This window comes from Erpetoichthys calabaricus, chromosome 4 (assembly GCF_900747795.2).
Source record: "Erpetoichthys calabaricus chromosome 4, fErpCal1.3, whole genome shotgun sequence".
Classification (NCBI taxonomy): domain Eukaryota; kingdom Metazoa; phylum Chordata; class Cladistia; order Polypteriformes; family Polypteridae; genus Erpetoichthys; species Erpetoichthys calabaricus.
In genome coordinates this window covers 85804319-85819407 of record NC_041397.2, presented here as the reverse complement: position 1 = coordinate 85819407, position 15089 = coordinate 85804319, and the positions used below count along the sequence as shown (strand labels likewise).

The 15089-nt window shown below is 34.4% G+C and overlaps 1 protein-coding gene across 15 annotated transcripts in view; it reads left to right on the top strand.

Moving 5' to 3' along the window:
* Positions 1 to 14564, top strand: part of lmo7a (LIM domain 7a) — a 192011-nt gene extending 177447 nt beyond the window's left edge. For 14 of the 15 annotated variants that reach the window (XM_051927295.1, XM_051927305.1, XM_051927301.1 and 11 more), the window contains 5 exons: positions 2622 to 2826; positions 8306 to 8599; positions 12229 to 12337; positions 13510 to 13612; positions 13747 to 14564. In XM_051927295.1, the coding sequence (XP_051783255.1) occupies positions 2622 to 2826; positions 8306 to 8599; positions 12229 to 12337; positions 13510 to 13612; positions 13747 to 13769 (734 nt within the window). In that variant the 3' untranslated portion in view covers positions 13770 to 14564. The remainder of the gene's footprint in view (positions 1 to 2621; positions 2827 to 8305; positions 8600 to 12228; positions 12338 to 13509; positions 13613 to 13746) is intronic. The other variant, XM_051927296.1, reaches the window with a different exon arrangement.
* The last annotated feature ends 525 nt before the right edge of the window (positions 14565 to 15089 follow it).

The window sequence follows — 15089 nt, the reverse complement described above, 5'->3', positions numbered from 1 at the left end:
ATTGGCAAACAAACTACAGGGGAGACTGGAGGGCCTCAAAAAGTGATACATAAGCTTTTCCAAATAAATAATTTTTGGATGCACTCTAAAAAAAATTGAGTTTTTGAACCATAGTAGCTATAAGTAAACTAATGAAAACAATTATCACATATGCATATAGGCTGCCATTCTATTAATCTGTGTGTTTATAACTGGCTTTCTGTTGTCATGAATGAGTTTTAATGTGACTTGCTCCAACTGGGCATGAACATTGTTTCTGCCCTCCACATAAAGAGCAAAAGTCAACTTTTTTACTTGATCAAATTGAGGGATGAACTCTATAGACTAATGTAACTAATTTTGGCTTTTGACGTTGAAAGTTTGTTTTTTATAGCATGTTCTCTCCAATTTCCCATTACTACACACCAAGCTGTCAAGGTGATAGCAGCAGTGGTTGCATCATTTACAGCCACTTTGTACTTTTTCCCCTAATAATTATAAACAAACATAAATTAAATCTTAGGCAAACTGTGAATTAAATGTATGTAGCCACCAGCCTCAGTCCTTACTTCTGATGGTCAGGGGAACCTCAACCATGTTCCATGGCATGCACTATGAAGAACTTATGTGTCAAATGGAAGAAAAAACAAAGGGTCTTAAATAGCAAGCAATGTTTCATTTTGTTTTTTTAATTAAAAAAGAAAATCTGCTTATAAAATTTTCTTTGGCACAAGGTTAACTTTTCTGGATATATTCCAAGTGATAAATATGCTCCCCATGTAAAATCAAAAGTCTCTGTTTTTAATGCTTAAGTTAATTAATTAAAGTGATCAGGTTGTCTTTATTTTGATTGGCATGCAATTTCTGTGAAAATTGATCACATTGTTTTGTTTTGCTTGTAGTCTATTCAACTTGTAGATGTACAATCTTTTGTGGAGTGAAAATTTTGTAACATCAGATTATTGAATTACTTAGCATTGCTGCTTTTGTGTACTACATAAAGAGTTTTCTGTAAGCTTTTAAAAAATTCTTGTTGAATTAAATCACATACTGCAGTTGAGAATTTAGGACTTCATTGGGATTATTCACAGAACAGTTTATCTTAAAAGTATGCAGGCATTTATCTCTAGAAATTTTATTTAAGCTGTCTTCATAGGTATTTCTATGTTATTATCACATTGTGCAATGTAAGGACTGGTTTATACTTCACGCTTAGAAAGTGTACACATCATGGCTGCCACACGTTTCCAGCGTTCATTTGATGTGTCCTCTGAGCACGTCCACAGAAATTAACTCAATGCATGCTCAAGTTGCAATACCAGGAAAAAATTAGCAGGCGCAGTGTGTTCAAGTTGGAATGTACAGTCAGAGTCTTTGTTTACTATCAACACGTGACAGATAGCTGCTTTGGAGGTCCTACAGAATCAATGTGTGTACTTCGATGTTTGATGAATGATTCTATGTAGTGAAGCAAAGCATCAAACTTAAATGCTGACGTACAAATGTTATTTTGGTACTTTTCTTCGTCTGTTGCTCGCATAGGCAATACAAGTGTCACATATTAGCCATCATAATGACACAATAGGTTTTAAAGGTTTCACTTTATTTTTCGCAATAGCATCAGTATGTGCAGAAGCGTATTTGAGCCACATAGAGAAAAAAAATTTAGGGACATAGTAGTGAAGGGGGGGGGGTTTGGGAGGTCTATTTCATGGTTAAAGTTGAACTTTCGACTTCAATCTGAAAAATTCCACTTTAATCTTGTTGTAAATGTTATCTTAAAACCGACCCAGCTGTTAATCACTATATGCTTCTGAGGCTTCCTCCTGCGCTGACAGCACCGACAGGCAGCAAATGCCACACAGAACACATTAAATTTATGATATGATATTCCAGCACTCTGCACATTTAAAATCCTTAGATTTATACTAGATATCACTTTCATGATGAAATGTATTACATTTTACTGATAAATCATTAACTTCATTTAAATAATTAATATGGTTAATAATTACACCTGTTTGGTAGCACGGTGGTGGAGAGGTAGTTCTGCTGCCTCGCAGTGGGGAGTCACGTCCTTTGTGTTCCCTGCCTATAGTTTGCATGTTTTCCTGGTGAGTTTTCGCAGTGTGCTCCAGGTTCCTTTCAAGGACATGCAGGTTTGGGGATTTGGTGATGCTAAAATGACACTAGTGTATGTGTGTGTTTGTATACACCTTGTGATGAGCTGATGCACTGTCCACGGATTGTTCCTGCCACGTGCCTAATGCTTGCTGGAATTGGTGTGTCTCTGGATTGATGGATGTAATCATTAAACATCCATCCTTTTCAGAGATATTATGGCAAGGAGTCCTGGAATTTAATGGATGTTTCGGACAATTCATAACAAAGTGAAGCCGAATGTTGTTTTCTTACCGTTATAATATCTCGCACTGCAATCTGGTGGAATCTTCCAGATACTGTATACATAAAGTACGTGCTCAAGTATAAGTAGTACGCTGCTTGCGTAGCAGCAGTGTCCAAAGGTGCATGCGTTGCGTGAAGTATAAACCCGGCCTTAAAGTGTTTGTTTGTAAAAATCATGTGAATATCATTACAATGTAGCCTTTGAAAAGCTTTTCATTAAAATTTTTATTTTTTAGGAAGAAACAATGTTTCAAACAGTTACTCAAATCAAGTAGATACTTTAAAGAAAGATCAGCTTGTTTCTCAAGCAGAGCAAGAAAGGCAAAAGATCATCCAAGAGATGAAAAAGAAAAATCAGCTTTTGACAGACAGCAGTTGGATAAGACAACGTAGTGCCAGTGTTAATAAAGATGCAGCCACCCTGTCTGGCTCAATGAGAAGGTAAGGTTTATTTTATTTGTTGAGTTATATCTAAATTTTTGTTTTATCATAATATGGTAGCGATGCAGTGGTTAGCATTCCAGCCTCATGAATCTCCTTCCTCTGTTCACATAGTATAGTTGTTGTCTATGGGACATTTTGCACGTTTCTGTTTATTTTGTGGGTACTCTGTGAAATGTAGTAGCAAAACACATGTACTCATAAAGCCAATTGCAGAATTTAAAGTGGCCCTCATGGTAGACTGGCATCTCACTCTTCGTTTCATTTTGCCTAGCACCAGAAGTTGGTTTGGTAGCTTCAGACATAAGCTCAAAACCCTCCAACCAACCACACCAACCATGACCTTAAAAAATTTCAGAATGTTATGGTCATTATAAGGGGGGCATATCAAATGGTTTAGACTAATAATGGTAATAAGATTAGTGTCTTGGAGGCTAGTATTGCCATAAATAGTAAGTAAGATTTATCCATAACTATATCCTAAAATTATTTATAGTTTTGCTATCTAGATAAGCAGGCCTTATAACAGGATTTTTTTCTGCCAAATCAAGCTGACTGATTAGATTTGCTACAAAACGTTAAATGATTTTAAATTACATCCCACGTGATAAACTCTTTAAAAAATAAATAAATAAAAACTCTAGAGTCTGGGCAATTTAAATGTATGAGGTATCATTTTGAATTGTCCACAAAGAAGCATGTAGTCTCTGAAATACCATTATTTATAATAACATATCTTGTTTAAAGAGAAAAGAGCAAATAGATTTGGTATTCATAAAGATTCTGTATCTTTCAAGGACAAAAACAATTTTGGAATTTAATCATTATAGTGTGTGGCTTCTTATTTTTTACAAGCACTATATATCTGTTAAATACACAAGTGGTCAAGTGCCATGTTTGCCAGGTGTCGCAAACTACCTATACAGTTCTATGAAAAAGTATTTTTTCTTAATCTTGATGTCATCTATTTTTGTGTGTTTGTCGCAGTTAACGGTGTAAAAATCCCTGGACATAGTAACCAGAAGTAAATGTATAACTCTTTCTACATTTCTACTAAAATGTGGTTACCTAATAAAGTTATCCAGCCACTTGTATTTGGTTAAAAGGTAATTGTCCCCTTAGTTCCTTACTCAAGCAGCTGACCGAAGTTGATAAGTAGAGTCAACTGCCTGAACAGAGCAAGACCTAATTGCAGTCATCCTTTTTGAATCTAAATCTCTGCATATATTAACCCTTACCATTAGGATGCAGTGTTTGCCACAAGGTTTCTAGAGAAAACCCTATACCTAGGAATTTCCAGAATAGATGGGGGGAATCTTGAAGCTTTCCAGTCATGAAAGGGTTATAAAGCTATTTTCAAGGCACTGGATCTCCACCACACCACTGTGAAAGCCATTATTTCCAAATGGAGAAAATTTGGAACAGTCATTAATCTTCCCAGGACAGGCCAGTCTGTCAGTATCATCCCAAGTGGACAGCAGTGACTTAATGAAAAAGTCAGATTATCCCAGAAGAACATCCAAAGAACTGCAGGCATCCCTAGCATCAGCTTAGGTCAGTGTTTGTGGTTCCATAATAACAAAGAGATATGGGAAAAATGTGATTCATGAGGAAGTATTGAAGCAAAAACCTCTGTTATCAAAGAGTACCATCAGTGCTCATCCTGCATATGGAATAATGTTCTATGAACAGACCGGTCAAAAGTAGAACTCAGGATGTCGCTGGTCCCACTAGGTATGGCATAAAGCTAACACAGCGTTCAACAATAAAAACATCATACCAGTAATTAAACATGGAGGTATAGTATGATGGTGTGGGAAGACGCACCCGCCATTAAAGAAGGAAAAATGAATTCTGCACTTTACCCAGATATTCATAAGGAGAATATTTGGTCATCTGTTCATGACCTAAAGTGTAACTGGGCTTATAAGAAGCAAAATTAAATATTTTGGAGTGGCCTTATCAAAGTCCTGACGTGAAACCTGTAGCAGGTCCTGATATCCACTAATGTACCGGAATTAAAACAATTCTGCAAAGAAGATTGGGCTAAAGTTCAACATTAATGTGAAAGACTGATATAAAACTATAGGAAGTGTTTAGCTGTGATTATTGCTTCTAAAGGTGCATCCAAATATCAAAACTATGTGGCAATAATTTTTTCAACTGGTGATAAGAAGTGTTGGATAACTTTGTTCCTTGAATAAAGAAAGTAATACTTTAAAAATGTATTGTGTGTTCACTTGTGTTCCCTTTCTTTCATTTTGTCTAATAAGTCCATTAGTTGTGTAAATATGCAAAAACAAAGGCTATTAAGAAGAGGGCAAATGCTTTTACAGTACTATAAGTTTGTCTTAACTGAAAAATGCTTGGGTCTGGTGAGCTTTGCAGTATGGCTTTTATTTAAATTGATAATTTAGTATGGCAGAAATCCAAGTGCATTAAATTACAAGCAATATATTTTCTGCAGAATGTTAGTGATATTTTAAGTAAAGCATTTTAATGTACATTCTGCTTAACAGTGGGCTTTGTTATTGTACTTTATTGTTGTAATTTACAATTTAAATAGACAATTCAGAATCTTTGTTATGCGGTCCTTCTGTTAATGTGTGCATTTTCCTATTGATTTATTTCATCTCTATTTGCTATATTACCTGTGCTTAAGATACTATTTCCTTCCTTTATTTTAGAATGCTTCCAATGCAAATGTTTAACCCCCTTTTTAATGTAGGTTGTCATTTGTTATAAAAGAAACATTTCTCTATGCATTTAATTACAATAATAATGCTTTTATTTGGCATCGGGTTTCCAGGATTTTGTACCAACTTAGTTTTTCTTATGCAAAATACTAATATATAGTGCATAAGTTTGGATAAGTCTGTATATAGAATAGGACTATGGGGAAAAATAGATGGAGTTCATTTCCCCCTGCTAATTAGCTAAAAGCAGAAACAACTAGAATGTTCGAGTAGCAATTAAAATTCTTTTTTTACCCCTTTACATTTTCATTGTATTCAGAAATTTACAGTAGGGAAGTTTTTCCTTGATAATGTGTCACTTGTAACATGCACTATTTTCCAGATTTTTAGGATAAGCAAGGAAGTTAATCAACCTCTTTCTGATTTTTGTTGACAAATGAAGGTTAGGTATTAAATGCATTTTGGATGTCTAACTGACTTTGCAGCTGCATTTAAAAGGTATATATAAAATCTTCACAGAAAAAGACAAATTATAGATTCACATTTATTTGAGATTTTCTTGTAGAAGGAAGTCTTGTAGGAACTTTATATTCTTCATTTTAAATAGAATGTAAATGATGGGGAAAAAATGAAAGCTTGTTTATTTATTTATTTAGGCAAAACAAAACATCCAAATATAACTGAGAATCACAATCTTTCTCTCAAAGATTAAAAGCCGTCTGGGTTCTGTTTGTAATACACTGAACTTTTTGCTAACATTAATATTCTTAAATATGGCAATACATTCTACTTTAATCTTCAGGCATGTATGATAATTCTTAAATACCCTTCTAGTTCATCCAGGTGGTTTGTGTCGCACCTAACGTTAATGGCAATGTTATTTTTGAAAAGCAAAATTTTCCTGTTTGGATTCTTGCAGTGATATCTGTGGAAGGCTCATTAATAGTTTAATTACCTAAAGCATGAAAGATGTAGCTGTCACACTAGTGTTGATTTTATCCCACTTTGAATATTACACACATCTTTTTATGTAGATTGCCTGCCTGGTTGTGGGCTGATTCTATTCATGTGTTTCATCTAAAGTTCATGTCCTATAAAGTTAATCTAGCTAATATATGGTCAGCTGGTAAACTCAAATGTATTTGGCTTCCAGTTAAAATAAGTCCATGGTCTTTAGGAAGACAAAAAAAAAACCTGAAAGTATACCTGACATAGCCAAATGGCTATCCCAGGTCATCACTGAAGCAAAGCGTAGTCTGTATGATTTAGATCAAATAATTGTTTGAGATAAAGTCACTTACTAGAATTTAATTTGTCTTTGATAACTTGTAGGTCTCATTCTAAGGCCAGGTACAGCAACTTGATCAATGTAATAGTGATACCAAGTGTCACCAGTGTATACTGAGAAGAGAATTTTAAAGGCTTAATAACAAGTGATCACCCTAATTGCTTCAGTTAAATCTGGAGAAAAGACAATAATGCAATATGAACAGGTCCACCAGCAGCTCTAGCAAAAGTTTTGTAAAGCTTCGTTTTATACACTGAAAGCTATTCTTATTTTTGCATGTTTATGGTTCCAAATTTTAAGGGATCTATACCTCAACCTGCCTCAGTAATTTACCACTAGAATTGTAAGCAGGCCTCCATCTTTTGACTGAAGTTTACTGTTTGAAAAATGTCCATTCATTAAATGCCATTTTGAGTTTAAATAAGGAGGAGGTGGATTTTGAAACTGATTCTATATTAGAAGCTAATGTGAAAACTTTAAGGTCCATCTGATAAACATTCTTACACTTGGTATATTATAGTAGAGGCATAACTGCACATTATTGCCTTGTTTTATTACATCTTGAAAATGATTGTGATTATCTGTTCTCACAATCAGGGTAATTTCTGATACAGTTTACAAATTTGAATGTTTATATTGCACTCAGAATGGTCTTTTCTAGGGACTTGTGATAAGTGCCTTAAGGATTGATTTTTTTTATTTTTTTTATTTCTGTGTGAGCCCACTTTATCTGCTACACTGATTGTCAACATTGATGAAATATTAAAACTTTATTAAACCTTTATTAAATATTAAAACTACTATATTTGAATAAGCTTACCACATTTATTATACTTCCACAAAATGGAGGAAGTTGTACAGTAAATATTGAGTATGAAGATTTATGTACAGCATTTTAACAGTGAAGTAAATCGCTGTAAATACAGATGGAATTTAAAACAGCATGGGTGAAATAATATCAGGAAAGGACCAACTGTTAAGATGTAGTGAAAGCAGTCTGCAATATCTTTGTAATTTTATGCTATGGTGAACTGAAATCTATGTGATCTTCATTAAAGTCATTTTGTAAGCCCACAAATTTTATGTAATACAATCTAACTTGCCTTTCTATACTTCCATGTTGAAGTTCAGATTCATGGGGCCAACCCATACATTACTAGTTTCAGGCACATGGTACGAATCAGCCCAAGACAGAGCACCATTCCATTGCAGATTAGTCTTGCGAATGTACATGCACACACTTGCTTACAAGGCCAGTTTTGCAGTTGACAGTCAACATGTTGGTATGTGGGAGGAAAACAGGAGTATACAGAGGTTGGAGGTAAAAAAAAAAACTTGAAGAAAGTACAAGCTCCACACTTGGCAGTACCTGGTCTAGGATTTGAGCACATCCTCTGGAGCTGTGAGGCATCAGTGCTAACCATACCATCCTATGAGTGTTTACTGATTTTTTTAATTAATTTCTTTCTTTAATCCTTTTACACTTGTCTTTCAGAGGAGAGTCTCTTGATCACCTGGAATCCCCAAGATCAAAATCCTGGTATCAATCATCTTGGCCTTCCAGCTCTGCCTCTTCATTTTCAGTAGATCCTCATCCCTCCACTTCTTCATTTTCCACTTCAAATCACTCCTCCATACACACTCCATCTTCTAAGTTACCATCTTCCTTCTCCACTGGTTCTATTAAGAATGCATCCTGGGCTCAGACCTCTTCAGTATCTCCCAATTCTTCACAGCCAGCGGAGTCTCTCCCAAGTACTCCCCGCAGCCTAACCCAACAGCGCAGTAGGTAAGAGAGTTATTTTTTACTTAAAATTTTGTTTTATATAATGTAAACACGAAACAGAAGAAGCAATGTCATTGACTAATTGTTTTTTTTAACCTTTGATATAAAACATGCAGAGCCCAGTGTTGTTAACCCATAAATTTAGATAATTTTGAATAACATTGTGGAGAATTAGAACTAACTGAAAATGAGAATGGTTAATATAAGAACTGAGATATGAAAACACAAATAATGTTGGTACAAACAGGGTCCAAAAGTGCAGTGCTTTAAAAAATGGTCAATACATTATCCAATAAACTCTTGCAAAAAGTAGAGGTTAATAAGTCCAAATAAATAACCCATTAAAATTAGGATAAAATCCATGGCAGGCAATAGTACAATCCCAGGTGCATCCTTCTAAAACTTGACACATCTTCTGCCTACCCCAAATGGGAGCCTGAGGAAATATCATTCTGACAGGCACAGCCATCCTTTAACATCAGTCTTCTTTTTTTCTGTCTCTTTGATTTGACTGCCTAGCTTGCAATTACATGTGAATATACAGTCTGCCAATTACCCCAGTCAACCTTGGAGCAGTGCATGTACATGTGCGTGCCTGTATGCTCCGGGACTCTTGAATTTGGAACACCATGGACCACTAGTCATAGAAAGTAAAAATGAGGTTATTAATAAAATTACACAAATGCTCTAAGTCATGAAAGTTAAATGTGTGAATGCTGAGTATCGACTGTATATCTGAAATTATTATACCCCTACCTATTGCCCAACTTTCATTGGCACACCTATCTTTCTCTACTTTGTGAGTGCCAAATCCTCTTGATGGCCCAACATAGCTTCACTTCATGGTTCTTCAAGACACCACACACTCGCCAGCAAATATCATTCCCAGAGGGCGCATCCAGGGGTAGGTTCTATGATCCCTGTTCATGGCAAGGTTCTGTGTGATGTAACAGGAACTGTTATTAGAGTCAGTAGTTGGCTTATCTATTAAGATTTACCTTGACAAATGGTTCTTATCAAGAGCACATATCTTTAGAAACCTAATTCTAAGAATAATTGAGGCCCACATTTCGCCTACCCCTCCATGCTAAAATGACTGTTTTAAGGTCAATCCACTTGCTGAGTTACAGTCTGAAGTGGGTATTGATCCCCTAGCCTTGTGGATTAAAACATAGTACTTTGATATTATGTATTTACAACAAGACTAAAAATGTTTTATAACTTGATTTGTATGTTTTGTTTGTTTTATATTTTTCAAATCTAATGCTCTTCTGTTATAGCTATGTAAATTGTTTTCTTTTTCTTTATATTTGGTTAACTCATTTTCAAGCAGCATTTTTTTCATCCATTAAGAACGTCCTCTTGTACTAAAAAGGAAATCAAAAGTTCTCTGAGCTTACTGTTTAGATAACATGTAAACTGTCTAGTCAATGCATTACAATTTGAACATGTTCATGTTTTAACGTAATCCACAGTGACATCTTGGTTAATATGTACATAATGGTTTTTATATAGATAGGTTTCTGAACTGTACATGTATATGATATTTGAGTATTATGGAAATGTTCTGTGAGCAGTAGGAAATTTCTTGCTAGTCTTAAGAATCAAAAACTGTGATACTGTCTAATATAAGACATTTGGTTAGAAGTCTTTAATATGCTTCTTAATGTAATTTTTCATCTCGTTTTGTGAAAAGCAGTACAAGAACATATACATTTGCTGACTATAGACCATATGTAATATGGTAACTTCTCGTAATGCTTACAGATTATGGAAATCGTTTTTTTATTACTTTTTTTTCCTTCATGCATATATAATCTATCTATTTGATGTCAGCTTGTTCAACTGGGGACAAAATGCCTGTTTAAAAAAAAATACCTTAATATGTGCAAGTAAAATTTAGCAAGAAACCCAATACATTGGCCTACACTTTTTTTTACTTCAATTTTAGACAACTTTTATTTGACTGAAAATCGGGTCCATCACATTTTCTTACATTCCGGATGTTGTCTAACTAAAGCTTTTGCTCACATTTACAGTTAAAGAATAAAAATGCAACCTGGTGCTTTTAACATAGTTAAGCAAGAACAGTTTGTTTCACTTAGACAGATCCTTTCCTCTTTGTTTTTATTTGAAATGTCTTGCTTTTGATGAAAATGTGCTGTAAATGTCAAGTTTCAACCTTGCAATGACCGTGCCCTGTCTTAATGCTAGTAAGGTAGCAATAAAGTTAGAAATTATAAAGGAGAGAGAGAAAGACCTTAACTAGAAAGGTTCAGATAGATTAGTATAGCTGTAATTTCAAACCTATTACAACTACCACAGTCCAAACTATGAGAAACCTGAAGCAGTTGGCCATTTTGTTTAAGCTACTTTGAGTATGGCTGGTTTACTGTACATGATGTGTAATTAGTATTAAATAGTTTGTGTGTATTTAGGTCAATAAAGAACTTGATAATGGTGAGCATCATTTTAATATACTGTGTCATTAAGCTTTTTGAGTTTAAATACTTTTCATATTTCTTATTGAGTAAATATTTTTCTTGCCATATTGTTTCCGACTCTCCAAACCAGGTGGGCAGAGGGTAAATATAAAATTATGTCCTTGAGAATCAATTTTTAGCATAATATTTTCTTTTGTTCATGGAGTGCTTTTTCTTCATTCTTTTGTGTGTCTATACATTATTTTCCCACATAACTTGTGATGAAAATGACTGTTAAAAGACATTTTCCTACCCATGTACTATTATGCTTGACAACCAGTATGAGGTCCTTGCTTTGAAAAGTTTGTTTTGCTAAACTTTCATTCATAACAAAACAAGTTGTATTTTGATGGTCAGAAAATGTATTTCCTCAGTTCTTGTTTGCTTGTTTTATTCCAGAATGCTCCCCCTAAAATACTAAATCTCATTTGATCTATTTCTTTTATAGTTTGTACATCAGGTCAAATGTACTGATAAGTGATTTTTTTCAAATAATGTAGATCACATAGTTCTTTTTATGTTTTATGTTTGGAGTTTGTAAATATTTCATTACCAGTTGCTTGTCATTATAAAATGTCTTCTGAAAAACACTGGCCGCTAGAGTGGTGTAGGACAGGACAGTAAATGCAGCACCAGCATTTTCACGGTTGAGATTATGAACATAATAGAGGTTTAGCCAGTAGATATTGGAATGTTGCTGATGGAGAACAATAACCTGAAATGCCATTTGTTAGACAGCAGACCTCTGTTGAGAAAAGGCCTACTCATAACCAAGACCACAGTCTCCCTTTAAAATATGCCCTTGACCTTAAGAAGAAAAAGCATAGAATATACTGTTAGACTGAGAAACCAGTCATTGCAAGCTCTGACTACTGTTCTGGCCAAAAAGGTACTTGGTATTTCTGCTGTAGTTTTCAGCACAAGTTGGTGATACATAAGTTTTATATAAAGAACGATTTTCCTTAGCTTCCCTTTCCTTCCCCCAATCCATTTCTCGTCCACCCTCTTTTTTCCTCCCTCTCTTTCTCTTTGTTTCTTTGTCTATTCTTTTATCTGAATTCTCCTTTAAGTATTTGTTAGATTCTGTTTACAAGGACCTGTTTTTCCAAAAAGTAGACACCTCAGTATTATTTTTATTCTGTAATTCAGGTCAGTCAGTGGGAAGAAAATCTGTACATTCTGTGATAACCCTCTGGGCAAAGGAGCCGCTATGATCATCGAGTCTTTGGGTCTGTTTTATCATTTGAATTGTTTTAAGGTGAGATCAAGGACCCAGAAATTGTGGATAGATCATGTTGATCTGCTAATCCAAAAGCATGCTTTCATGTAGCTTGCTGGTAAGCTGGGTATTTCGTCAAATCAACAGCATGCTTTTTCTCTGTCTAATCAATGCAGTACTTATTTTAATATTTATCAATATTTATTGAGCAATTTCATTTATCAATAGAGATTATCAGCATTCTCTACTGGTTGTGTGCAATGCAGGTAACTCTACATTATTAATCAGATAGTAGAATGCTTTTCAATTTTAACACTGACTGTACAGCATTTATCGAAATAGTAAACAAAAGGAAGATGACAGGAGTATTATTAGAGTCATGTGCTTAAGTAAGAGTTGAAGACTAGGAGGGTGGGCATGGGCATAAAGGGGACCAAGCTTGAACCTGGATCTGAATAGAATAGGGTTGAAAATTCCAGAGAGACCAGGTGTCAAAGCCAATTGAATGATTGTTTGAAGCAATATAGTAAAGATTCCTAACAGTAAAAAGACTGCTTCAGAGGATCTTGGCTGTTATCCAAGAAATAAGCAGTTTAAAAATGACCTAATTTTAACTGATAATCAAAAAAAGTCCTCTCACAAACTGTGGTACACAATGGTCCATGTGATGGATGTCCTTGTTAATTTAGTAATATACTTAATATTATTTTAATTTAGGTTAAGACAGCTTTTATTTGACTCTCTCTCTTGTAAAATAGCAGAATAGAGAATATTTCCAATGATGCACTATTTGTTTGCATTTTAAAGGTAGTATATGTAGAGTTGCATGATACATCTGAGTACTGCATAGAGTGTTCAGAGAAGTAGCACTAATACATTTTTCTATGCCAAATTACCTTCCCTTTTTGGTGTTTAGTGGGGTCTTGCACAGCGGTGAATGCAGCATTCTAAACTGACTTTTTTCTAGATCTAGTAGCTATGCAAATTCTCTCCTTTTGCTTCAGCCACTTTGGATGATTCATCATATTTAGTTTTTATTTTCCACTAATCCTTATTTTTAACCCCGCCCATGTTTACACTCATTTACGTTGTGTAGCCATTTCACTGCCTAGCATTTTATTTTCCACGTGGACTATCTTTCATAGCTGCCTGCCATTTTCATTGTTTTAATGAACTGTCCATTGTTTAACTGATTTATTTGTTATATGTAGTGCATCAACTGTTACTGCGATCTTGGAGGATCAGAAGCAGGAGCAGAAGTTAGAATACGAAACAACCAGCTGTACTGCAACAACTGTTATGTCAGAGTTAAAAGTAAGTAATTACATCATTGCCTAGGACTGCAAGTGAAAATGTAGCCAAAATAACACGACAGCTTCTCAAAATAATTTTTGCATTATTTCGTTGAATTTTTACAAAAGCCAGTCAATTTTTTTTTTTTTTTTTAGGCGGACATCCCACCAACATGTGAGGAGATTCCACAAAGCATAGGTTCCTTGAGTCGGGTAGAGGAAGAGATCTCTAATGATGATGCAAATGTGGAAAGAAATGAAACTTAAAACTATTGATGTTTTTTGAAAATATTTTTTGCTGCAAGACTGTAAATGTCCTTTTTGTTTTTGCAAAAGGGTGAGCTAGGTAATGGGTGTGATACTGATGCAGTAATATCCCTACATGCATTCAGTTGTGTAAAGTCTAAGGGACCTGCATGTAAAGTCATGAACATTTTAACAGACCTAATGTACTTCAGACACATTTGACACCGTTTAAATCATTATTCAGAATCTGCTGGTGGTATCTTAGTTTTAAAGCCACAGTGCTTAATAGTCGATGTATATACATATAAGTGTGTGTGCATACACATACAGATTCACAATGATATATGAATTTGCCACTTTATCTTGTGCCTCTTCAGTTTAACATTTTCTAGAGACTTCTTATAATGAATGTTATAAAGTATTTGGTTGCTGTTTAAAATATTTTGGGTAATTGAATGTGTTGGAATGTGCCTTTGGAAAGAAGGTTTAGTTTGTACTTTTTGTGTAGGTGAAAGTTTATATTATGTAATAAGACATACTGTATTTAAAAATTTGGCTTGAATGGTTACAGAATGCTTCTCAGCTTTTTCATTGAACTGAACTTAATGTATTTCATAATAAAGAAATAAAGTGCTTAGGGGAGAATATTGTTAACAGTAAAAAAAAAATAAGAAAAGCACATTGTGTGTTCATATGGTTTGTAAATAAAATCACCAAAATGGATTAAACGTTTATTTCATTTTTCATTTTCTTATTTAAATGGCTGTTAATTAAAAAAAAAAAAAGATCAGGTATTAATTTTAGTGTTTAATGATTGGTACATCTTGTATTTTTGAGCAGTGTGCATCACCGTCCTGTGTGCCTGAAATTAGTTGTATGCACTATTAGCAAACTTGATGACGAGTTGTTCATGATGAGAAGTAGTACATTGTCAGATATCCATGCCTTCAAAGAAAACTTGTATTTCTTTTATAATACTTGCCACTTTGAATGTTGATATTGCACATGTTTTCATTGAACTATTTATGTATCCATTCCATTATTGGACCCATCTATGTCAGTTTGGGTCATTTATACTTGTTTTTAAAAGTTATCAAGCCAGTTGTATAAATTATAACAAGGTTAATTGGTTGCTGATACAACTCAGTGTTTATTGAGACCTGTATTACCCCACCTTTCTAAAAAAAAAAGAAAAAAAGAAAAAAAAGTTTAGAAAGAAGGCTTCTACAGTTCCAGGCTTTGTTGATGTTTGG